Source organism: Chiloscyllium plagiosum, chromosome 30 (assembly GCF_004010195.1).
Source record: "Chiloscyllium plagiosum isolate BGI_BamShark_2017 chromosome 30, ASM401019v2, whole genome shotgun sequence".
Classification (NCBI taxonomy): Eukaryota; Metazoa; Chordata; class Chondrichthyes; order Orectolobiformes; family Hemiscylliidae; genus Chiloscyllium; species Chiloscyllium plagiosum.
In genome coordinates, this window is record NC_057739.1 from 24,788,873 (window position 1) to 24,814,261 (window position 25,389).

The following is a 25,389-nucleotide window of genomic DNA, read 5'->3' on the forward strand; positions in this document are numbered from 1 at the left end:
TGGGCAGAGGGATCTTGGTGTCCATGTACACAGATCTCTGAAGGTTGCCACCCAGGTAAATAGTGCGGTGCGGAAGGCATATGGCGTACTGGCTTTTATTGGTAGAGGAATTGAGTTCCGGAGTCCTGAGGTCATGTTGCAGTTGTATAAGACTCTGGTGCGGCCGCATCTGGAGTATTGTGTGCTGTTTCGGTTGCCATACTGTGGAAGGATGTGGAGGCACTGGAACGGGTGCAGAGGAGATTTACCAGGATGTTGCCTGGTATGGTAGGAAGATCGTATGAAGAAAGGCTGAGGCAGTTGGGGCTGTTTTCATTAGAGAAAAGAAGGTTTAGAGGTGACTTGATAGAGGTGTACAAAATGATTAGGGGTTTAGATAGGGTTGACCATGAGAACCTTTTTCCACGTATGGAGTCAGCTATTACGAGGGGACATAGCTTTAAATTAAGGGGTGGTAGGTATAGGACAGATGTTAGGGGTAGATTCTTTACTCAGCGAGTCGTGAGTTCATGGAATGCCCTGCCAGTAGCAGTGGTAGACTCTCCCTCTTTATGGGCATTTAAACGGGCATTAGATAGGCATATGGAGGATAGTGGGCTAGTGTAGGTTAGGTGGGCTTGGATCGGCGCAACATCGAGGGCCAAAGGGCCTGTACTGCGCTGTATTTTTCTATGTTCTATGTTCATCTTAAAAGTAAATAACTTGCAAATTCCTAATTTAAACACTATTATTTTGCTTTAAAACTGGTGCAGCTAGTGTGTAAGTAGTTACAGTAAATTATGGGAGGTCATTTATTTTGTCTGTTTGAAATACAAAAATTGTTAAAAGTATAATGTTGTTTTAATAATATTGACTATTTTTCAATCATGTTTTTGCTCCCCAAAATAACAGTTGAATACAAAACACATATTTGGCTATGTTAATCATGTGTTGTGATGAATTCAACAAAAGTCATTTTCTCAGAAAAGCTTAGATCTTGAGAAATGTATTTTAATACACTGGGAATGTCTCACCATTTTGAACAAGCAATCCAGTGGAAACTGTGACCTGCAGACTCATGATTCTACATCTGGTTGAATTTAACAAGTGTTGTCTGTAACACTGAATATGCCAATTGGCGAATTAAACAATGCAAACGGGAATGCTTGAACTTAAGGCCTCCTTCTCAAAATCGTTGCTGTAGTTCCACTCTGGCCTAACAGTGAACCATTGTGCTGTTTTGTTCTCATCAGTCTGTCAGTCTTAAACTTTCAGCAAAACAAAAATGCATTGTCTGTTAAATAAAAATGGAGGTTTGGTTGCACTTAATTAAACAATGTCAGATATGTCTTGAGATCCTGTGAGTTTAAAATTAAATCATAAGTTAACAAGAGATGGTTAACATTTTTTTAAAATCAGTTGTGTAGATGTGCTTGTTTAGTGTGTGAAAAAATTAAATTGAAAAAGTTAAATGTTTTCTTGCATAAGCTTACCTAAACTTTTGTAACATTTTTTCAAGGGGATAAGTGTTATCTTCAATGTTGCACTTGCTTTACTGAAGGTAAGTGTCATAATTTCTCTTGAATATTCACAAAATAGTTTAAATGAGGTTTATAGTTGTCATTGTGTAGCTACACCAAAAGTTGGAGCATGGTTATTGAAAGCAGCACTAAAGTAAGATTAACAATTTGTGAATGTGTAAAGTTTAATTTGCATATAAACTGTTATTAATTATATCAGGATCAATCTATATACAAGATACCATTATTATTGAGATGAACTTTTGAATAATGTTGAATCAAATATACCTTAGTTGCATCTCCGATGAACAAGAGCAAAATTGCACATTGAACGCTCATATGCATCTACTATTTCAGAAAGAGTTTTTAGATTTCACCAATGAGCAAGATCTTTGGAATAATTCAATTTATTTTGCTTGTATTATTCTGAAAATACTGCTTCCTTCTATTTTATGCACAAACTGGCTGATATTTGGGCTGATTACCCAGTAAATGCTGTTTTGTATTCTTTCAGAATAGTCATGCTCAGTGTTTCAGCTCACGTGAGGATGGCCTGATTTAATGGGAGAGTCTGATTAGTACGAGGGTGGTGATCTGAGCAACTGGTTGGAAATGTCTTGATCTTTTCCAACAGTGAGCAGGAAACCGTGTATGCCAAGATTTTATTGAATGGTGGTTGTCAATTCCACGGACTTGTTCAGATAGCACTGACATCTGTTAAAATTTATTTTGCAGACTTCAAAAGATGATCTTCTATTAACAGATTTTGAAGGGGCCCTGAAGTTTTTCCGTGTTCAGCTTCCTAAAAGGTATCGCTCAGAAGAAAATGCTAAAAAGCTGATGGAGCTGGCCTGCAGTATGAAGGTAATCAAGTAAACATTTCATTGATGCCAGTATTCTGTCAAAAAATAGGCCAGGACTTAACTAGACTTGAAGGTTTTTACTAGAAATTAATTTGATTTTTTTTCAAATAATTCTGTTTGGCAGTGTGATAAAATGCTGAATTATTCTGAAAAATGTGTGGACTAGATATGAGTACTACCAGTCACCATTCAGTACAGATCTAAATTTTATAAAAATAGATAAAAATTGTTTTTAAAAATCACGGTATTTTGTAGATTTTCTTCTTGAAGTTGCTTTATTTGAGATTACGGATTTGTTATGATTGCTTTAACATTATTTGAGGTTTTTTGGTCTTTTATCTCACTGCTGTTGCAATTGCAAAGTGGTCACTGTTGCATTCACATCAGAAAAGGATTTTTCGTTTATTTCAATGTGCCCCACATTTCACCCTACCTTCCCTTTGGCTGTATTGCTGAGTCAAGCCTAACTTGTGGTGATATCTTTGCTTACTGTAAAACTTAGCCGAGATTGAGTGCCAATGATCCATTTGAATATGGGAGCCTGTCAGAATGTGTCTCGATATTTATGTACGGTTTCAGCATCCGTGTGGAGGTTCCCAGATGAGACCTCTACCTAGCTCATATTTTGTTTACCCCCATTTGACATTGCTGGGAAAGGAAATCTGGAATCAGTGTTGAACTGAATGCAGATTAGGGATTTAATCTACTTGTCGTATGTTTTTCTTTGCACCTCTGAGCCATCAATCAAACAACTTGCAACTTTGTTTCGAAATAAATGTATTGATCACTAATTAGAATCAACACATTTTTAAATATAGGTGTCCACTGCTGAGAACTTACTACTTTAATTAAGTAACTTGTTTGTCTAATGGTGATTTAATTTATTACAAAAATATAAACTTAAAAAATGAATCTACTGATTGTTTAGTCACAAGATTTTCCTTACTGTTCAAATGCACAGATCAGTCAGAAAAAGCTTAAGAAATACGAAAAGGAGTACTTGGTAATGCGGGAACAACAGGCTCAACAGGAAGATCCTGTTGAAAGATTTGAGGTATGAAACAATCCGTGGTATCTAAAACCATAATATCTGTGCTTGAATGTATAAATTGTCATTAAATCGATTATTGCTTCAAAGTATTGAGTTAATATTTCTTTTGACTAGTCAGATTAGTGTAGCAAATGAGTTCTCCAGCTCCAGTTTTCACTTCACCTGGAAAAGTTGCCACATTTATATACATTAGTTATTTCAAAAGTCACTGGGGGAACTTTTAAAACACATATTCTCTTTGAGCGCTGCTATAATCCCCAGAGATTTGAAAGATCCACAGTGGCCAACAGCAGTAAAACCTCTTTAGACAATATAGCAGTGGTAGGATCAATTAAGCTACTTGCTGCAAGTTTTGTTTTTTCTGCTACTTAGGGCATGGCTCTAATATGTTTTAGCCTTGGTCATTTTCTTCAAGGCCAGTTAGCAATGCTTTAAGTTTAGCACTGGGATTATAAATATTAGATGGAACAAACGGAGACAATATTACTTCTACAGTAATTTAAAGCATTTCTGAATTCAGAACAAGAAAGATGTTTTGTGTGTTACGGCCAGATCAAACCCCCTCAATACAGGTTGAGGAGACGGCCTAGACCCTAACTTTTTCTTATTTTAAATGCAAGTGCCATGTGTTGCATTCCGGATACAATTCAATTGCCCAAACTACTAGGCTTGAAGCAAAAAACAGTTTATTCATACACTATATAGTTTAAATTCAGACAAAATAAAGAAGGATTGGAATAACTTAACTCTTTAGGAAAACTTAACAGAATGATGGATTATTTACTAAACAGCAACTGTTTCAATATTGTAACAATCCATAAACACACCCTCAGCAAAGGCAAATTCAGTAAAATAGATTGTCTCAAATGCAATTTTAGCAGCAGGAAGAGAACCCCAGATTGTTGGAGCAAAGAAGAAGAAAGACGTAGCAGCTTTTGCAACCCTGACAGCTACTGAAAGCTGAAACTAAAATCCAGGTTCTGTCAGACCTCACTGATTCAGGCTGCTGCTGTTCTTCCAACTTCTGTTTTAAACAAAAAACCCAAGGCGCCTCAAGCTGTTCTACTTTATTGGCTTGAAGCAGGCCACTCATAACCTCTGTCTCTAACCTTTCATAAAGAAAAACAGGACGAAATACACCTCCTTAAAGCCAGAGTATCGTCACACTTGCCTTGATATTACTACTTTGAAGTCTTGTGGTGTTCAAATTGTAGGAAGTGCCAAACATGAATATTAATCACCTAACAGCCTTGAGAGAAGCAATTATTCTCTCCTTTTGTTTCATATCAAACTTTATTTATTCAGCAAATGTCTTTGCGTCAAATGTCACGTCTCGTATTCCAGAGGCTGCTAATCCCAACCCTTGCAATTTTAGGAAATACTTACGTATCCTGTGCATTTCATTTCCTTGCCTATTGATACCAAACTGATCCCTGGGATAATGAAGCTGAATACAAGGAGAGGTTAATCAGTCAGGATTATATTCACTGGAGCTTAGAAAATTAAGGAGGGGTCTCATAGAAACCTCAAGTTCTAACAGAACTACACTGGGTAGATACAGGAAGAACATTCCCGATGTCAGGGTCGTCGCAATCTAAGGAAATGGGCTAAACTATTTAGAACCAAGATGAGAAATGTCTTCACCCGGAGAATGGTGAGCCTATGGAACTTGCAACCATAGAAAGCAGTCAAGGCCAAAATTTTAAAAAGGGGTTCACAGAACAGATTTTTCTGGTGCCAAAAGAAGCCATTTGGCCCATCAAGTCTACACTGACCCTCTGAAGAACATCCCACCCTATTCAGTAACCTTGTATTTACTATTGCTAATCCACTTAACTTGCATGTTCCTGGATGCTATGGAACAATTTAGCATAGCCAACCCACCTAAACTGCACATCTTTAGACTGAGAGAGGAAACCAGAACACCCAGTGGTCACGGGGAAAATGTGCAAATTCCACATAGGCAGTCACCCAAGACTGAAATCGAACTCTCATTTCTGTGAGGCAGCAGTGCTAACCACTGAGCCATTGTCAGACATAGCATTTGGGACTAAAAAATGGATATGGAGAAAAAACCGGAACAGGCTATTGAGTTGGATGATCAGCATGATCATAATGAGTGGTGGAGCAGGTTCAAAGGGCTGAATGGTCTAGTCCTGCACCTGTTTTGTGTTTCTATACAATGAAATAAATCACTGCTGAAGCTTAAATGTATTTTGAGCAGAACAGCATGTTTAATCTTTCGCATGGAAATAAATAGTTCTTCAGCTCTATTCAGAGATTGTGCCAAATCTGAAAAAGCAGTTTGTTTCAACACATTTATGGACTGGACTTGTTAAAATATTAAGGTTAGGATGTCGTGTATCTGTAGTTGAACAATGATCTATGAAGACTAAAGAGTGCAGTTTATTTAGAGAGAGTCAAGTTAGAAAAGTATATTTTTAGTCTGTTATTTTTACATCATCATTGAACTGTCTGCTGTCCTCCAGCGTGAGAACAGGCGTCTACAGGAAGCAAATATGAGATTGGAACAGGAAAATGATGACCTTGCACATGAACTGGTTACTAGCAAGATCGCACTCAGGAAAGATTTGGATAATGTAAGTGTAAACTCTGTAGCCTTTTAACTGAACTAAAGACTGAAGTTACTGTTCTCCTTTCTAAAAAACATTGTTTAATTCATCAGTAACTGGAATATCGATATATTGTTAGGAAGTTAAATTTTAATGTCTTGTGTGCTGCGAACTGAGTTTCAACTTAGATATTGCAGTTCATCCTGATAAAGAACATTTGATTCTGTAATGCAAGTAGCGAAATATGCAATCAGTTAAGATCCAATCTTGTCAGTTTACACTAATTATTTAATATCCATGCAGTTCACACTTGCCAAGGTATGAAAAATACATTATTAAATTCATTTATCAGGTACTTTTTCCATATGCTAAGACTCCAGTTTTTTTCAGGTGATGCCAGACATGACCAGTCCCGAACTCTGTAAATTAGATTAGATTAGATTACATTACATTAGTGTGGAAACAGGCCCTTCGGCCCAACAAGTCCACACCGACCCGCCAAAGTGAAACCCACCCATACCCCTACATTTACCCCTTACCTAACACTACGGGCAATTTAGTATGGCCAATTCACCTGACCCTGCACATCTTTGGACTGTGGGAGGAAACCGGAGCACCCGGAGGAAACCCACGCAGACACGGGGAGAATGTGCACACTCCACACAGTCAGTCGCCTGAGGTGGGAATTGAACCCGGGTCTCAGGCGCTGTGAGGCAGCAGTGCTAACCACTGTGCTACCGTGCCGCCCAAATCTGTAGGGTGTAAAGGATGCTATCACCTGCATACAGGTTAACTCTAAGTAACTAAAGTGTCTGAAGTGCAGTCATTAGCCAATCTCAATGGTTCACATTTAAAGCTACTCTTATTTCAGCTTCAAAATCAGTCAAGCCTCTGACTGCATGTGCATAAATATTTTATGTAACTTTCCTACCTGTGCTAAATTATGCCCACTTAAAATTAAAGCAATGTATATCCTAGCTTGTAAGCCCAGGTATTGAGTGTATTACATCTTGTTAACACTGAGGTTCTGATTGCATCTTCTAAAATGGCAATTTTTGTAAGAAAGAGTTAGTTGTTTCATTGGCTAACTGAAAAGTCAGCTGAGATAATTGGCTGTGAAGTAGCAGATGTTGCTGTAACGAGCAAAACTGCGCACAAAGCATTTAGAATTGGACATTTACTGCTTTTGTACAATTCAAAATGTTCACTTTTTTTAAAAAAACTGCATAGCAATAAAACTAAGTGTTCTGTGGCAGATATATTTTAGATTGAAGAACTGTTGGAAAAAAAATTATTTAATTGAGAATTTGCCAAGTCCTGGTCAGATTTGAAGTTGCATCTACACATTCATGCTACTGCACACAGTGTAGAAATTGGCTTTGCTCTGCCACAGGTTTCTCAGGATCTTGTATTAATATTGCTGTTATAAGTCAAGCTTATGATGCAAAGTAGACATTTTAAATTGATGTTCTCAATTGATATTTAAATTGATGAATTTCTTAGTCCTCCCCTCACTCCATAAAGGATCCAAAATGAAAATAAATCAGTACTTCAGTATATTTTTACTTGACAAAAATGTGTTACAGTTGAATACTTTTCAATAAGGGCATTGAGGTTATGTAAAATTTAATTCTGAAGATGTTTTTTGCTCTCTAAACTGAAGTCAGTTAGCCCAACAAGCATATGCCAGTGTTTGTTCTGCATACAATCCTAATCTGACTTTATTTCATTTCACCTTAACATTCTAATCCTTTCTCCCTTTTGTACATACCTAACTTCCTCTTGTAAAATATCAAGAGTCATCCTATCTCGCCTTACAATTGTATATGTATAGAAAATACAAAAGAAATCCATCCACTCTGTATTACCCAGTCTGGTCACTGGTAGATTGTTTTGCCTCCTGCCTTAAGTACTTGCCTGTTCTTTTGCCATATTCTTCTTTGCCAACTTTTAGTTTGTTACTATTGCTTTTTTTCAAAAAGGCAGCAACAACTTACCAATTCAAATTCAAATATTTTGCCTTCTGTATTTGTTATTATACAACAGGCGTTGCATTGGTTCAAGGATCCTGTCATGGATTATCTTGTTAAACTATGTTAGTAATGTTATAATTCAAACAGTTTTAACTTTACTTCAGCATTCACATTCATACGTGGAAGCGTCTTACTGCTAGTCTCCAATTTAGTTTCATAATTCTACAGGAAAACCTGTCTGTTTGTGAAACAGTTGCATTTATTTCACTTTATTGTTACTATGTCATAATTGATTTGCTAAATTAATATTTTGATCTTATTTTGAAATCTCAGACTACTAACTGGTAGATTGAGTAATAAGATGTACAAAAATCAATTTATCCCCTGCAGCAAATTAGCATTTATCTCCCATGTTGTAGGTTAAGTTAACCCTTTCCTTCAGTTATTTCAATCTGTTAGTTTAATATCTGCCACATCACTTGAATGTTAATCAGGATAAGTTAACTTTCATTAAAACATCAGAAGGTACTTGAAATAGCTCCAGCATAGCCACAGTGGGCTGAAAAGTCTTGTGTTGCAAAATTCTAAATACTTGTCAGTGATGGTATTTTACTCATGATTTGTTTTCTTTTTCAAATGGATCTTTGTTTAGAATATTACCTGTGAACCTAGCATCTTCCGGTTACTGAGTCCCAGAGTGTGGGTTTAAGCTTATTTCACAAACAGCTTTAAAGTCCTGTAATTCTAGAGGACCTCAACATTCAGATATTATAATTTGAGAAATTAACACAAAATTGAAAGCAACTATGGTTCATTTAGAAGATCATTCTGAATTGCTAACTTGGTGTGTCTAACTATTTTGTAGCCATTCCCAATGTGTGTTAGACAGAGTTGAAACATCACCTAAATAACAAAAAAGAAAATCTGCTCTTGGGCCGCAGTTAGTTTTTTTGTTTAAGGTATGCTTCTTGTTCACTTTGTTTCTGATTCTGGCATTGAAAGTTTAGATGCTTTATAATTGGTGCAATCAATAAATTACAACAATTCAGTTTTATCTACAGGATAAAATGTCGTCATTCATTTTGCAAAACAGTAGTTGAACAAGAAAGATCAGTTTTCACAAAGTCTTGCTTATTAAAATCAGTGCCTCCTTTTTTTTTTAAAGATCCTTGTATAATGTCATACTTTCTTCTGAAGTTAGAAAGGTCATGAATGCCCGGTCAATAAATAGCTAATATGGAAATGTTGAGAGTAGAAAATACCTTCCATTAGTATTTCTCATGTAATCAAAGAAGGAAAGGTGCTCCTATAAAGTCATGAGACTGTTAACTCAATTTTAATTTCATGGATTTGAAGGCATATTATTTACCTCCTTAGGAAATGGCCTGAATGGAATGAAACAGTAGGGATTAAGGGCAGGAAATTATTGAAACAACGTGGGTAGTGGTGTCTCAAAGGTCTGTATTGTGGCCTCAATTGTTCTGTACTTAGTGATTTAGGTGATGGGATAGAAAGCCACACATGTATTTGCTAATGATATAAAGTTGGACAGTATTGTCACAGATGTGGATAGAATGAGAATAAATGTGAGGACAACTGAGGGCACTTTCAGAATGCTGCGGATCTTGAAATGGCTTTCAATTTTGACTTAATTTCATAAATTATAATATCTGGATGTTGAGATCCTCTAGATTTGTAGGACTTTAAAGCTGTTTGTGAAACAAGCTACAGGTATACAGGTGACCTAAAATGACATGAGCAGATACAGAAAAGCAAAAATGCCAATGCACTACCTGGCTTTATATCTAGAGGCATAAAATGCAATTGTGTATTAATCACAAGTCCTTGGTTAAAACACAGCTTGAATACTGAGAGCATACTGGCACTATCCTTAGGAAAGTATATTAGCCCTGGGTGGTGCACAGTATAAATTTGCCACAATGCTGCCAGCCCTCTAAAGGATATATTGTAAGAAGAGATTACGCAAACAAGGAAATATTCCTTGGATTGTAGAAATTTGAGGTGATTTGATAATAGTGGGGTAAGTAGTCTTGTTATGGACTTGAGTATAGGGCTTGTTTTAAACTTTCAAATGTGAAACGAGGGTACCCTTGATACAAGGGTGGTAGAAATTCAGAATTCCGGAAACACAACATTGCTGCATCAACAGCTAAGTTTATCGCTGAGGTTTAAAATTGTGTTAACCACAGTTATTAGGAGTTATGTGCAAAGGAGTTATGGGCTGGAAATCAGATAAGATCATTTTAATTGATGGAACAAGCTCAAGGGACTAAATGACCTATGCTTGTTGCTATTTTTTTTAAAAATAGATTCTGGTTGTTCTCACTGCAATTTCACATAATTACATTGAATTTTTATTGAAGCGATAAGGTATCAACTCAAGCAAACTACATCCTATGTAGGTCGTAAAGCATGTCATGAGATCTTCGTGTCAAATATTTTGGTTATTGGATTCTGGGGAGTAATTATCTTGAAAAGACAGGCACCTCATTTTGGCAGTATTAATTTAGTTTAGCCGTTTGATTTAAAAATTGAAAAACTTAAGTCATGGAGATGTTTATGGCACAGGAGGAGGATAGGAAGAAAAGTCTTGAGACAATACCATAATGAGAATTGCAACCTTCAGAAAAGAAACTTATAGCATAAGATATGATTGTGGTCATGGCGATCATTTAAATGTGAACTTTGCTTTATGTGTATCCCTGGTCTTTAGTATTGTGTTATATATATATTTATAATATAGTTCATTGAGGTAGTGGTGTTAAACTATGAGGAAGGGCTGCAGAGTCTAGATTTCTATTCTCTTCAGTCTAAAAAATTGAAAAGTGATCTCGTTGAGATATTTAAGATTAAATGGTTCAATTGTGTAGTAAGAGAATTTCTCTTCATTCCTCTGGTGCATGAATGCAGATCAAGACGGAAGAAATGTAATAGGTGAATCAACAAGCGCTTCTTCAAGCAAAACGTCATTTGTGTCTTAAACCCTGTTCCCTGGAAAGGCATTAAGAGCAATTATTAGAAAATTTTCATGCTAAGATTAATAGATTATTTTTGAGCACTGGTAATAATGATTATGGGACCAGTGTGAGTTGATATTCATCTTTAACTTAACTCTGATCTAATTGAATGGTGGAACAGCTATGCAGGTATGAATGACCTGGTGTTCCTTTGTTAACCACCCTAATATACATTTGAGCAAAAAGCCCTCAGTTGCACTTTGGTTTGTAAAGCAGGGTTTCTTTGTGTGCAGTGTTTAAAATTTTATGGCTATGCTCCATTGTATGAGTAAAGAACATAAAGAATAGATATTGCTGAATGGATAATTTGACCAAATAAGTTATATACCTACTAAAATAAATGTACCTTCACTTACTACGAACAACGACAGAAGCTTTTCCAATGAACTCTACTAACAACTAAGCTAAACTTATACAGTACACTTTGTTTTTTAGTTCAACTTATTCCTCACTTTTGCAGAAATATTCTTCATGGTTCATATGTGTATGTTTTGGAACAGATTTGTTCAACACCAAACCAGATTTAATATTGTAATTTCCAGAATTATTGCTTTATAATGGCAGAGTTTAGTTAATAGAAAAGTAATGAAATTATTTTCAGAGCTGTTGGAAATGAAGGTAAGCCCTGACTAATGGAGACAAACATGTAATACAATATATCTGGATAAAATATAAGACATGGGAGCAGAGATTAAGCCATTGTGCTCTGCTATTCAATCATGGCTGATAGGTTTTTCAACCCCATTTTCCCGTTTTCTGCCCATAACCTTTGATCCCTTTGGCGATCAAGAATTTATCAATCTCTGTGTTAAATGTACTCAGTGACCTGGCCTCCACAACATTCTATGGCAATGAATTCCACATATTTCTCCCCTCCCCCATCTCTCTGGCTAAAGAACGTTCTCCTTATCTCTGTTCTGAAATGTCTTCCCTTTACTCTAAGGCTGTGCCCTTGGGTCCTCTTCTCTCCTGCCAATGGAAACATCTTCCCAACATCCACTCTGTCTAGGTCATTCAGTATTCTTATTGGATCTATGAGAACACCACAACATTAGCTTAAAACCTAAATTAATGTAGATTTGTTTACTTATTTGGCAGGCAGAGGAGAAAGCAGATGCATTAAATAAAGAGCTGCTCATGACCAAACAGAAGTTAGTTGATGCAGAAGATGAAAAGAAGAGATTAGAAAATGAAGCCACTCAGGTAATTAAATTATATTTGTCTACATGTCATATTGTTCATTGGGTTAAATGGTTTTTATTTAAACTCTTGGTGAGAGGTGCTCTTAATATTTTATAATTAATAGTTTATAGAATGGGATTTCAAAGATCCTGGTCTTGTTTTTTTCTGTTTGTAGCCAAGATAGACATGGGCAAGAAATTAAATTTGGATTTAGCATCTCCAGATCAGAAATAGGAAAATAGTGCACGATAGTTCCCCTTGAACAGCTCTAAACACCCCATGTTGATGGTATGAAAGCATAAATGCTTGGTATTGAAGTCCTTTCAGTTGACCAAGATAAACACTTACTAACTAGACAAGCAGTAAAGATACTTGGAAAGCTGATCAGTGTGTCACTGGTACCCTATCTAATTACTTGCAAATTTTGAGAATGAAAATTGGGGGCAGTGTTAAAAATAACAATACTAACTAGAGGTAAATTTTGCACAAAAGTATTGTCTTTTTGATCTTGTTTCTTGAAATAGCATTTTAAACATTGATTGTACGCTTTTTTATATATATTTATATACCTTTGTAAATGTCCACACCTTTTCTGATAGTACTCCATAAAACCTGGAATCACAATCTATGAAGGAACTTCTCCAGTGTTGTTTAGGAACTTAGCAATTTTTGATTCAGTCAAATTTGTTCCATTTTTAAAAAACTCTGCTAAACATGAACAGTACTGTACTGTTGTCTAGATATTCGACTTTGCATAGTACCAGTAAAATTGCATAATGGCAGTTTTCTCTGTCCATAAATATTTTTAACTGCGCATACTACCAAAGTATCAGGTTTTAGTTCTGTACCTGTTTCTGTCTTTCACAGCTTAAGGAGATGTGCCGGAGAGAACTCGACAAAGCTGAATCAGAAATAAAGAAAAACAGTTCGATCATCGGGGATTACAAACAGGTCTGTAAGTTGCAAGGATTTTACTGCAGTCATTCCTTGAAGTCTGGCAGGTTTATATTTATCATGGAAATAAATTATGCCACTGATTTCTGTTTGTTCAGAGGCTTCATTTACAGACCAATGAAGAGTACTGTCTGAAAGAAAACTTGCAGCATCCATGAAAATGTTTTTTTGAAATACAAGTCTAAATAGCAAAAATCTGAAATACAACATATGTACCACATTTATCCAGTGGTTCCTTCAGCATCAGGAGAGGTTAATATTCTGGGTGAATAATGTTCATCAGAACAAGTTTTGGTTTTTCTCTCTAATTTTCTTTTATATACTCCTGCCTTTCTAATCCCTGCTCGTCATCTGGGAAGTGAGGACAGTCTGTATTGTATGTTTCCTTGGAACCTCTCTCTGTGATTTAGATAATGGGAGAATAAATTCTACCATTTTAGTTGTGTGCTATCTTCAGACCACCCTCCATCAGTGGGAGCATGCCATATTCAATCGATTTGATAATGTAGTGGTCCAAAACTAGATTTTTTTGTTTAAATTCTATCATTGGTCTATTTGCTGTCTGGTAGATTGTGTGCTCAAATTACACAAATAACTAAAAGGATAATTGTAAAATACCAATTATTCCCTACTGACCTTGAGGGAATGAAGCCTGCTTTGGTCTACACAAGATTGCCCACATTACCTAGCTATCTTTTGATAGCTTCAAAAGTCGCTTAAGTAGTGTTGAAGGCTTTCAAGAAGAAAGCACCGCACCATCGCCCCAGGATAGATAAGGATGTGTAATATATGTGGCCTTGTCACTGCCATCCTCATCTTGAAAAACTTGTCTTTTATAATATCTCACAATCCTTCTGAAAACTGCTTAAACTAAGCCGATGATTTCGCGAATGACAAGTCTCCAAAGTAACTCTTATGTCCAGGAAGTTTTTATAAATATAGAAGCAGTTGTCAGCCCTAGATTTTGATAACCTTTTGCTTAATTTGTATGTACTTTTTTAAACTTATATAATATTTTCATGAAAACTCTTGTGTTAATGCATTGGGACATACTAGTGCAATTTAGGAGCTAATCTGTAGCTATCGGGCATTCTCGTGATCCAAATGTTTGTAGATTCCTCCAAATGTTTACAGATTCAGGCTGTTGATATTTGTTTGCTTTTGATAAGATTAAATCCCTATTGTAGTTTTGTATGTAAAATGTAATATTTTGATTCTACGGGAATGCAGAATTGTTTCTGCTTTTACTTTGCATAGATCATTTCAAACATTGACATAGTTTAAAATTAAAGTGTATGAAAAGCTGCATGAAGCTGTAGTATTTTCTGTCTATCTCTCTTTCGCTCTTGTGTGCTCTCTTTCTCTCTGTTCTGTCAGCGTCAACACTAAACATTTGAGTTTATCAAGTGTATATATGTCTGTAAATTGAATGACATCTTCAGAATGTATTTTTATTAACTAGTATCTGCTGTAGTTTGTTAGACTATTGATTTTTAATCTTGCATGCAGTACATTGTACACCTTCCTGACCAAGTTATATTATGTTTGTTTTACTGAGTCTTTAATATCCTTTTTCAGATCTGCTCCCAACTGAGTGAGAGGTTGGAAAGGCAGCAGTCGGGAAATAAAACTGAGTTGGAACAAATTCGGGTGAGTCTTTTTTCGGCACTGCAAGTTAACTTCTGATGAATAAATGATCAGATATCCATGATTAGTTTTGTTTTGTGATAAGGAAATATAAAAAAACCAACTTGCAATTTTGATTTAGATTTAAAAGAAGTAGGTTGTAGCACTGTCTATTAGTCATAAATGGTGATTATATAGGTCTGAAACCATAATTACTCAGCAAACTAATTCAAACTGTGCCATTAGCACGAGGTGCACTGTGGTAGCCAAGTACTTTCCGGTATTCCGCAACAGAAGACTTTAAGGCTTCTTTATGCCTGGGCACACAGCAAAGTTGATGGCCTGTGCCTGTGGTGAGAGCGATGAAGAACTTGAAAATGAGGAAGACGAGAAAAATTTGGGCCCAAGGTTTTAAGATAAAAATGAATGAATACAGTGTTGTCAATAAATCCAATTTAAATTAGTGTAGATACTTGTAAAATTCTCGCAAATTATGGAACGATCTGATCATGTTAATATTCAAAATCAAAAAGTGTAACAAATTTAGTTACTGTCGCTCAATTGTGCATCTATTATCTATAGAATTGGTGATACCAAGCAGAATAAGTGTTGTGAAACTACTCTTGGATACAAGTTCACATGCAAAAATGAAAGAGTCTAAATATCCAAACATTTTCTTAGTTCTATTTATTGATTCTTGTTATGCTTGCTAAGTGTAGCTCTACTTTATCAGCCTTCTTGTGGAGGACTATTCCTTTCCAGAAAGTAGTTGGAAACTTGCATCTTTTCACATTTGTTTTGTCAATCTTACTCAATGGTGCCCTACATTTCCAGTCAAATTACCACTTAAACCACATGAAGTAATTAGATTAAGTTAAGAAGGATCTATTCTGTTTCCCCCATGTTAATTCTTCTGCAAAAGGAAACCACTTTCTAAAAACTATAAATGGTCTTGAAAATGTATAGACAAATTACATTTTATGCGAAAATGCCCTTTTTTGTTTGAACAGTGACATTAAGGTATTTATAGTTCTATGCTTAAATGAAATATTAAAGCCTACATTTTGAGTAAAGTAGGCATGTTTTAAAGATTGTATAATGTTCCTGGAGTCTGATGCACTAATGCTACCTGAAGCCATTTAGTCCCCATTACGTAAGATTGTTCCTTTTGATTTTATTTTGTGTGATACATCTACAATATTATAGGCTGGGCCATTGACCTCTGTTGTTTTCAGGACCAAAAACACTTAAATTTCAGAAATTTTAGAAAAGTATAAATTCATTCAAATTCTAAATATCACACCAAAGAGGAAGATGAGTTATAATGAAAAGATTTCCGAAGTCATGAATGTTGTGGTCATTTCGGAGAAGTGAATAGAACAGGGACAAGAATGGTTATTGCAGGTTCTGGGATTTAGATGTTTCAGTAAGAACAGAGAAGATGATAGAAGAGGGGGAGATGTGGCATTGTTAGTCAAGGACAATATTACAGTGGCAGAAAGGACATTTGAGGACTCGTCTACTGAGGTAGTATGGGCTAAGGTTAGAAAAAAGGAAAGGAGAGGTCACCCTTTTGGGGGTTTTCTATCAGCCTCCAAATAGTTCCTGAGATGTAGAGGAAAGGATTGCAAAGATAATTCTCAATAGGAGCAAGAGTAACAGGGTAGTTGTTATGGGGGCCTTTAACTTTCCAAGTCTTGACTGGAAATACTGTAGTTTGAATACTTTAGATGGGTCAGTTTTTGTCCAGTGTGTGCAGAAAGGTTTCCTAACACAGTATGAAGACAGGCCAACAAGAGGCGAAGCCACATTGGATTTGGTTCTGGGTAATGAACCTAGCTAGGTGTTAGATTTGGAGGTAAATGAGCACTTTGGTGATAGTAGGAGAAAATGAGGGCTGCAGATGCTGGAGATCAGAGCTGAAAAATGTGTTGCTGGAAAAGCACAGCAGGTCAGGCAGCATCCAAGGAGCAGGAGAATCGACGTTTCGGGCATAAGCCCTTCAGGCCATTTCTGCCGATAAATTCGAACTTTGGTGATAGTGACCACAATTCAGTTGTTTACTTTAGCGATGGAAAGGGATAGTAAGTACCACAAGGCCAGAGTTATAACTGGGTCAAAGGCAATTATGATGTGATTAGGCAAGATTTAGGATGCATAGGATGGGGAAGGAAACTGCAGGGAATGGACACAATTGAAATGTGAAGCTTATTCAAGGAACAGCTACTGCGTGTCCTTGATAAGTACGTACCTGTCAGGCAGGGAGGAAGTGGTCGAGTGAGGGAGCTCTGGTTTACTAAAGAAGTTGAATGTCTTGTCAAGAGGAAGAAGGCGGCTTATGTTAGGATGAGACATGAAGGCTCAGTTGGGGCGCTTGAGAGTTACAGGTTAGCCAGGAAAGACCTAAAGAGAGAACTAAGAAGAGCCAGGAGGGGACAGAAGTTGTTGGCAGATAGGATCAAGGAAAACCCTAAAGCTTTCTACAGGTATACCAGGAATAAAAGAATGACGAGAGAAAGATTAGAGCTAATCAAGGATAGTAGTGGGAAATTGTGCGTGGAGTCAGAAGAGATAGGAGAAGCGCTAAATGAATATTTTTCATCAGTATTCACACTGGGGGAAAGAAATAACGTTATCAAGGAGAATACGGAGATACAGGCTACTGGACTAGACAAGATTGAGGTTCACAAGGACAAGGTGTTAGCAGTTCTGGAAAGTGTGAAAATAGATGAGTCCCCTGGGCTGGATGGGATTTATCCTAGCATTCTCTGGGAAGCCAGGGAAGAGATTGCAGAGCCTTTGGCTTTGATCTTTGTCATCATTGTCTACAGACGTAGTGCCAGAAGACTGGAGGATAGCATGTGTTGTCTCCTTGTTCAACAAGGGGAGTAGGGACAATCCTGATAATTACAGACCAGTGAGCCTTACTTGAGTTGTGGGTGAAGTGTTGGAAAAGATTATAAGAGATAGGATTTATAATCATGTAGGAAGAATAAGTTGATTTGGGATAGAATGGGGTAGGTCATGCCTCACAAACCTTTGAGTTCTTTGAGATGGTGACCAAACAGGTGGATGAGGGTAAAGTGTTTAATGTGTATATGGATTTCAGTAAGGCATTTGGAAAGGTTCCCCATGGTAGGCTATTGCGCATAATACAGAAGCATGGGATTGAGGATGATTTAGCGATTTGGATCAGAAATTGGCTAGCTCAAAGAAGACAGGGCAGTGGTTGTTGGGAAATGTTCATCCTGGAGTTCATATACTAGTGGTGTACTGCAAGGATCTGCTTTGGGTCCACTGTTGTTTGTCATTTTTATAAATGACCTCTAGATGAGGGCGTAGAAGTTAGTAAGTTTACAGATGACATAAGGGCAGTGAAGTTGTGGACCGTGTGGAAGGATGTTACAGATTACAGAGGGATATCAGTAAACTGCAGAGCTGGACTGAGATGTGGCAAATGGAACTTAACGTGGAAAAAAGAGAGGTAATTCACTTTGGAAGGAGCAACACAAATAAAGAGTATTGGGCTAATGGTAAGATTCTTGGTAGTATATATGAGCAGAGCGATCAAGTGTTCATGTACATAGATCCCTGAAAGTTGCCACCCACATTGATAGGATTGTTAAGAAGGCATACGATGTGTTAGGTTTTATTGGTAGAAGGATTGAGTTTTGGAGCCATTTGGTCATGCTGCAGCTGTACAAAATTCTAGTGCAAACGCACTTGGAGTATTGCATACAGTTCTGGTCACTGCATTATAAGAAGGATGTGGAAACTTTGGAAAAGGTTCCGAGGTGATTTACTACGATATTGCCTGGTATGGAGGGAAGATCGTCTGAGGGACTTGAGGCTGTTTTCGATAGAGAGAAGAAGGTTGAGAGGTGACTTAATTGAGACATATAAGATAATCAGAGGATTAGATAAGATGGACAGTGTGAGAGCCTTTTTCCTTGGATGGTGATGGCTAGCACAAGGGCACATAGTTTTAAATTGAGGGGTGATAGATATAGGACTAATGTCAGAGGTGGTTTCTTTACTCAGTGTAGTAGGGGTGTGGAACCCACTGCTTGCAACAGTAGTAGACTTGCAACTTTAAGGGCATTTAAATGATCATTGAATAAACATATGGATGAAAATGGGGTAGCGTCAGATAGATGGGCTTCAGATTGGTTCCACAGGTCAGCGCAATATCTAGGGCCGCAGGGTCTGTACTGAGCTGTTATGTTCTATGACCACACAGCTTCGTAAATGAGCCATCACAAAAGGAGCTTGCAAGTTATTTTATAGTGGAAAGTGTGGGCATAAACCTTCAGTGGCGACTCCTAATTGGACCAATGAATCTGTCCAGAGAATAGTTAATTGTTCAAAAGCCAAAAGGCAGTTATTTCTTTCAGACCCAGAATTAGATTGAGAAAGATGAGAGAGAACTGGAAATTTGTTTGGCTGAGTTATTGGTGGAGATGAGGCGACGTTCAGGAGTGACTGTCTTCCTAATCCAATCGCTGCTGATATACAAAGTCAAAATTCACTTGTGTATTGCCAGTTAGTTGAGATTTGACTGAGTGATTGACGCCATTGAAGCCATGTTCTAGGGAGGAGCAAATGCCTTTGAGCTTTGATGAAAATTTAGAGCGAAAGAAGAGTTCTTTCTTCGAATGTAAGTTCATCAAGTCATCCCTACAGCCTGAAGCTACAAATGTTGCATTTTGGGATTAATGATTCTTTCACTCAGTGTGTGAATAAACATGGAAAAACACCAGCTGTAGCGTGAGCCTGCTGTTTACTGTAATTGGCTTGAGTTTTTCTGTCTCTCTTTCGTCACAATGTTGCTCAAAAATGCGGGTGTCTTGTAAAGGGAAACCATTGCAGGAAGTAAACTTCCAGTCGAATTGTGTTTTACTAAATTAAAAGAACAGATCACTTTATAGTATAAAGTATTGTTTTACTTCTGGCAATATTAAATGATGTGTGATATTCTTAGCATTTGTGAGTTTGTATTCAACTAAGGAAATTTCTATTGTCTAGATTGCTTATATTCCTGTGCATTGCATTAATTTTAATGGGTAATGCAGCATTAACAACTATGCAATATTGTATGGTTGAAACTGTTGTGAAGACTCATGTTATCATAGAAACTTGGATTCTGAAGTAGAAGGATCCTGTATTGTGTAATTTTGATTCCTTTGAGTGTAAGTTTCATTTTAAATTCTGATTTAAAATTTAGTTTTGTTTTAAATTCTGAGAGTAATGCTGGGATTTGCGATACATGAGGATTTAATGAGGGCTTACATCATTTGAGTAAAGCTTGAGGTGAACAGTTAGTATATTCAAAGTAGGACAGATTTTTAAACAGCTGTCGCTGAGCAACAGAAGTCCAGTAGCAGGAGAGAAATATCCAGAAGATCATTGTGTGTAATTTCCATCAGTGCAAAAAGTTTAGCAATTTTTTTTAAAATAAATAGTCAGATTTGAGCAAGGATTTGGAGAAATCTGATGGTGTATGAGGGTATGGAAAACACCTTGGTTTACTCTGAAAATGATTAGAAGTTGATAAGGCAGCTTCAGAAACCAGTTAGTGAATAGAAGACTTTGAAATGGAGAGAGGGTGACCCCCTCACTGGGTTTTGAATACCTGTAAGGGTGTTATTGAGAATTGTGGGGTTGAATCCTTAATTTGAAACAAAACATTTGAAATATGTCTCGTATTGTGTAATACAGCTAGTGTTCTGTTAAACTTTATTGCCAGCCTCTTGTGAATATGTTCAGTGACTGACCACCAGAAAAGAAAATGTGGTCAATCACACTGATTTTGCTCTGGAATCTGACTGTCTAATATTATCTTTAGCTGGGATTATAACACAACATACTCAGTGCAGCATTATTTTAAATCACAACAAGATGGAAAATAGAACGATTAACTTAAGAGTATGGTAAAAATAATTCTCTCTCAAAGCCTCAGTCAATAATTGTATTTTATACGAACAGAAGTGATTTTATTACAGAGGTAGTAATTATATATTTTTTTGATTCAGCAAAAGGTTGAAGGCTGCGATCGCTGCAGAGAGTTGTTCAACAAGGAGGGTGCACTTAAAATTCTCAGTACTTCTAAGAATACCTCAGATGAATATCAAGATAAAGAGAAAGCCTTATTGAAGAACCAACTGAGGGAAATGGAGCTGGAGCTGGCTCAGACCAAACTGCAGTTGGTGGAGGCAGAGTGCAAAATCCAGGTGTGTTTCATCAAAGATCAAAAGAGGAAGGATAAAATGTAAGCGGGTGGCTGCGCATTCATTTAATAATGGGGTTAATAATCTGCATCTTGGTAAAAGGAGGTCAATTTCAAAATTTGCAGATTATACAAAACTTTGAAAGGTTGGTGGAATGGGCAGACAAGTGGCGGATGTAATTTAATGCAGGAAGAATGAAGTGATTAATATTAGTGGGAAGAATGCAGAGCTAATATGAAATGAATACAATTCTAAAATGGGTGCAGCAGCCTTGCGACCTAGATGTGTATATGTGTAAATTGTTGAAGGTGGCAGGACAGATGGAAAGCGTAGTTAATTAAGCATATAATGTGCTGGGTTTTATAAATACGGCATAGAGTTCAAAGGCTGACAAGTAGCTCAGAGGGGAGAAAAGCTGAGAGAGAATTACAAGTTCAAACATGAGTAAATGAGTCTGACAGAGGAACCATAGGCTAGATCCGAAATAAGTGAGTTCAGCAAGGCTAAATGAATAATAATTTTTAATGCAAGGAATAAGATAAACAAGCTATGGGCACAGATAGGCACATGGGAGTATGATAACAGTGTTAAAACCATGATTTGGTTGAAAGATGGGCAAGATCGATGGCTCAACATGCCAGGTGACAAGATATTCAGATGAGATAACAGGATAGAAGAGGTGAGTGTCACAATAATGACGAGGAAATCAGTTATCACAGTGAGGAAGGATGTGTTCCTTGGAAAGATCCTCAAGTAAGACCATATGGACAAAAGGCATTAATACAAAAGGAGGAAAATAAAGTTAGATATGTACTGTAAGATACAGTCAGTAGCAGATCACATGTAAATACATTTCAGAGAAATGTAAAAATAATGCAGTAGTGAAAGATTTTAATGACTTAGATACTCATGGGACATTGTGTATGAGGCGGGAGGAAGCAAAATTATATATTGGGTTTACTAGAAGTTTATACTACACAGTAAGCCCAATGAGGAAGGGCGCAGTTAAGATAGGGCAATTTGAACAATGACCTTGGAGCAGCTACTTTCAGATTTTGTTTAAATTCACTCTTGAAATGTGGGCGTTGCTGGCAGGCCAGCATTTATTACCTGTCCCTTGAGAAGATGGTGGTGAGCTGCCTCCTTGAACCAGTGTAATGCATATGCTGCAGGTAGACCCATGATGACCTTGGGGAGAGAATCCCAGGGTTTGACCCAGCAACAGCGATATATTTCCCAGTGAGTGGGTTGGAGGAAACCTGCATGTGGTGGTGTTGCCAGGTATCTGCTACCCTTGTCTTTCTAGATGGTTGTCTGTTTTGAAGGTGGTGTCTAAGGATCTTTGGTGAATTTCTGCAGTGTATCTCGTAGATGCTATTGAGTGTGGTTGATTAAGGGAGAGAGTCTGGCTGGGGAAACATGGACTTGATACTGTCCAGGTTAAAGCAGCCCAGTAATTGGCCCACTGTCCATCACCTTCAATATCCACTCCCTTCACCAATGCACAATGGCAACGGGGTATACCATCAACACAATGCAATGCAGCATCAATACTTCGATAGTACTTTCAAACCCGTGACCTTCACCACTTAGAATGATCAGAGCAGCTGCATTTAGTTGATGCGCCACCTGCAAGATATCCTGAAAGTTTCTCACCATTCTGACTTGGAACCATATCACTGTGCCTTCACTGTTACTGGGTCAAAAACCTGGAATTCCAAAACACAGTAGGTGTATGTGGACCACATGGGACTTCAATTCAAGAAACCTGTCTTTGGAGATGGGCAACATGCTGGTCTAACCAGTTACACCTGCATTTCACAAAAGAATATTTTTTTTAAAGATGTTATCTCAATGTAGGTTATTGCTGCTTATTGAAGTTTCCAATGGACCCAAACTGTAAAATTCTGAACTACTTTTGTAACAAAATTCAAAATTAACCTTCAAGATCAATTAATTTATCTGGATTTTTTTTTCAGGATCTGGAGCATCATTTGGGTCTAGCGTTAAATGAAGTTCAAGCAGCAAAGAAAACCTGGTTCAACCGAACAATAAGCTCCATTAAAACAGCCACTGGTGTACAAGGAAAAGAGACTTCATAAGAAAGTCATCTGGGTCAGTGAGGCAAAAAAACAAATACCAATCCTGGTCAAAATGTGCTCACTTCTGATATATACTAGGGGACCAGAATGTGTTCTTGCAAATACAATCTGTGGATTAACATGGTTAACAGCTCCCAAAAAAAAAGAAAATCCATAAGCAACAGCTTTTACCTTTTTAGAGTGGTCTTTATACTGCTGATGTTTAACACTCGCCAGACCTGTGCTACAGTAGTTTTGGCTCTATTCTGTTCTCTTGAGACAAGCGGACACTCCATTCTACTGTCTCATTTGAGACTTGCACAACTCGAGGTCAAATTTAGGTACCAGGATAACAAGCTCTTTCCACTTGAAACAAAAAAAATCTAACCGTTAACTTGAAATAATTTCTGATTTTGCATCTTCTGTATACTCTTTTTGATATCAATTTGTCTGTTTTGGAATCAAAAAGTTGGTAAATAAGCAAAGGAACACAGCTCCACGGACAAGCTGAATTCAATGTAGTTTTTAACATAATCTGGGTTTCTAGTGGGGAGTCTGTAGAATGGAGACCTTTGCACCTTATATTATCTATTTATAATGGTTTATGTTATGCTGTTAGACACATCTTTTGAGAGTGTCTGAGGGGCACTGATTTGTACATAAACGTGAAAGTTTGTTTATTTTTTAATTCTGCTTTATTTTTGGTTTCCTAATGCTGCCTGGTGTAATATTTTAGCTCAAGAGCTGATGTGTCTATGTTAGTGCTTTGTCTGAATGTCATACCACTCTTCTATTTGTTTGATGCCAAACGTATTGTAACTTCCTCAACATTACGTGTAGACATTGTGTTAGACTAAGGAAATTAGGGTGAACTGTGTATACTTTATGGATTGAAATATATACTGGTATAAACTACTGAGTTTGATTTCTCTTTTGTCTTTTTGTTACGACTAAGATTTAATGTTGCAATGTTCACCAGATGTAAATGGAATACTAATATGTTGCCTGGCTCCGAGGTCTTGTTGATTCTCAAAAAGGTTGCTATGCAACAGATTTGGTCCAACGGGCAGGTCTGTTTGGCGTGAGTTATCGAGTTCTTTTTTTAAAGACCATGTGGTTCTTTCTGGAATAGTAGTTTTTCAGACAAAGACCCTGCTTAGGGACTGGAGTAAGAGGTTTCTTAGAATATTTTAGAACTAGAAGTGGAATGATTCTCCTATAGACTACAGTATGGGCGATAATGTCAACCCTAATTGTTAAAACAGCTTACTAATGTTACTGGGTTCTACCTTGGCCAGACGATTATCAGAGATTGGGGATACTTATCATGTCAAAAATCATGATATAAACCTGTGTTCTACCCCTGTATTTGGTTACTACGCCAACAGACTGCAACGCTGGCCTGCTAAATTGTGGCTTTTATGTGAGTAACCCATGTATCACAATGTACTCAACTCTCATTAAATTGCACAGTTTTTAAATAATCCTTCAATTTATAAGAGTCTTTATCATGCCATGAAGAAGTTACTTTGTTTAGCATGATTTTTGTTCTATGCAGAGTTTTGTAAAGGTCTACACCTGTATAGCACATTGGAGTCTCCACAATGAACAAACTGTAGCATCAATTTCTAATCTTTAAAAACATATGACTGTTATCTTTGAGTAATGTTCATTCCTAAAGAAAAGCTGTAATTGATCAAAACTTCAAGTTTTCTGCCCTGCTGAATGGAAGCCAATGTTTGTTGCCAGAGCAGGATGGGTGTAAAGAACATTGAACAAGGATATTCTAGATCACACTTATATCGGTTCCATCTTATCCATGGGAACTTATAACTGTATTACCTGAAAATCATTGCGTATATTGGAATGTATGACCAGCCATTACTTAAATGGGAATCAATGTGAACAATTTGAGGATGAGAAAAATCATAAGCATAGACTTTCACTCTTTTTATTTATGGGAATTAACATTTGAAAATAGACGTAGTGTGGGTCTTTCAAGAAGAAATATAAAAATGATTATTATTATTACACGTTTTGCATATGAATTTATACTAATTCAGATCTGTGATGAGTGCAGGAAATTAATGTTATCTGGTCATTAGCATTGGAGTAGTGGAGCTATAATTGATTGACACAGTGGGATTCCAGTGGACATAAACAGGAGTGGTGCAACTCAATTTATATGCAGAAATCTGACAGGAAATTTCCGGCTTATAGTTGTTCAAATGCACCGTTAGGTGGCCACATCTAGTTGAGCAAATAATGCCCTTCTACTGATTTTGGGTGAAGTCATGTAAGGTGAGCTAATGTTTGTATTGT

General features: G+C 37.0%; 1 protein-coding gene across 3 annotated transcripts in view; it reads left to right on the forward strand.

Moving 5' to 3' along the window:
* Positions 1–24,551, forward strand: part of LOC122564824 (rab GTPase-activating protein 1) — a 194,546-nt gene extending 169,995 nt beyond the window's left edge. For 2 of the 3 annotated variants that reach the window (XM_043720124.1, XM_043720125.1), the window contains 9 exons: positions 1,499–1,540; positions 2,235–2,363; positions 3,324–3,416; positions 5,903–6,013; positions 12,096–12,200; positions 13,047–13,130; positions 14,712–14,783; positions 20,792–20,989; positions 22,966–24,551. In XM_043720124.1, coding sequence (XP_043576059.1) covers positions 1,499–1,540; positions 2,235–2,363; positions 3,324–3,416; positions 5,903–6,013; positions 12,096–12,200; positions 13,047–13,130; positions 14,712–14,783; positions 20,792–20,989; positions 22,966–23,088 — 957 coding nt within the window. In that variant the 3' untranslated portion in view covers positions 23,089–24,551. Of the gene's footprint in view, positions 1–1,498; positions 1,541–2,056; positions 2,149–2,234; positions 2,364–3,323; positions 3,417–5,902; positions 6,014–12,095; positions 12,201–13,046; positions 13,131–14,711; positions 14,784–20,791; positions 20,990–22,965 lie in introns of those variants that run through there. The other variant, XM_043720127.1, reaches the window with a different exon arrangement.
* Positions 24,552–25,389: the final 838 nt, after the last annotated feature.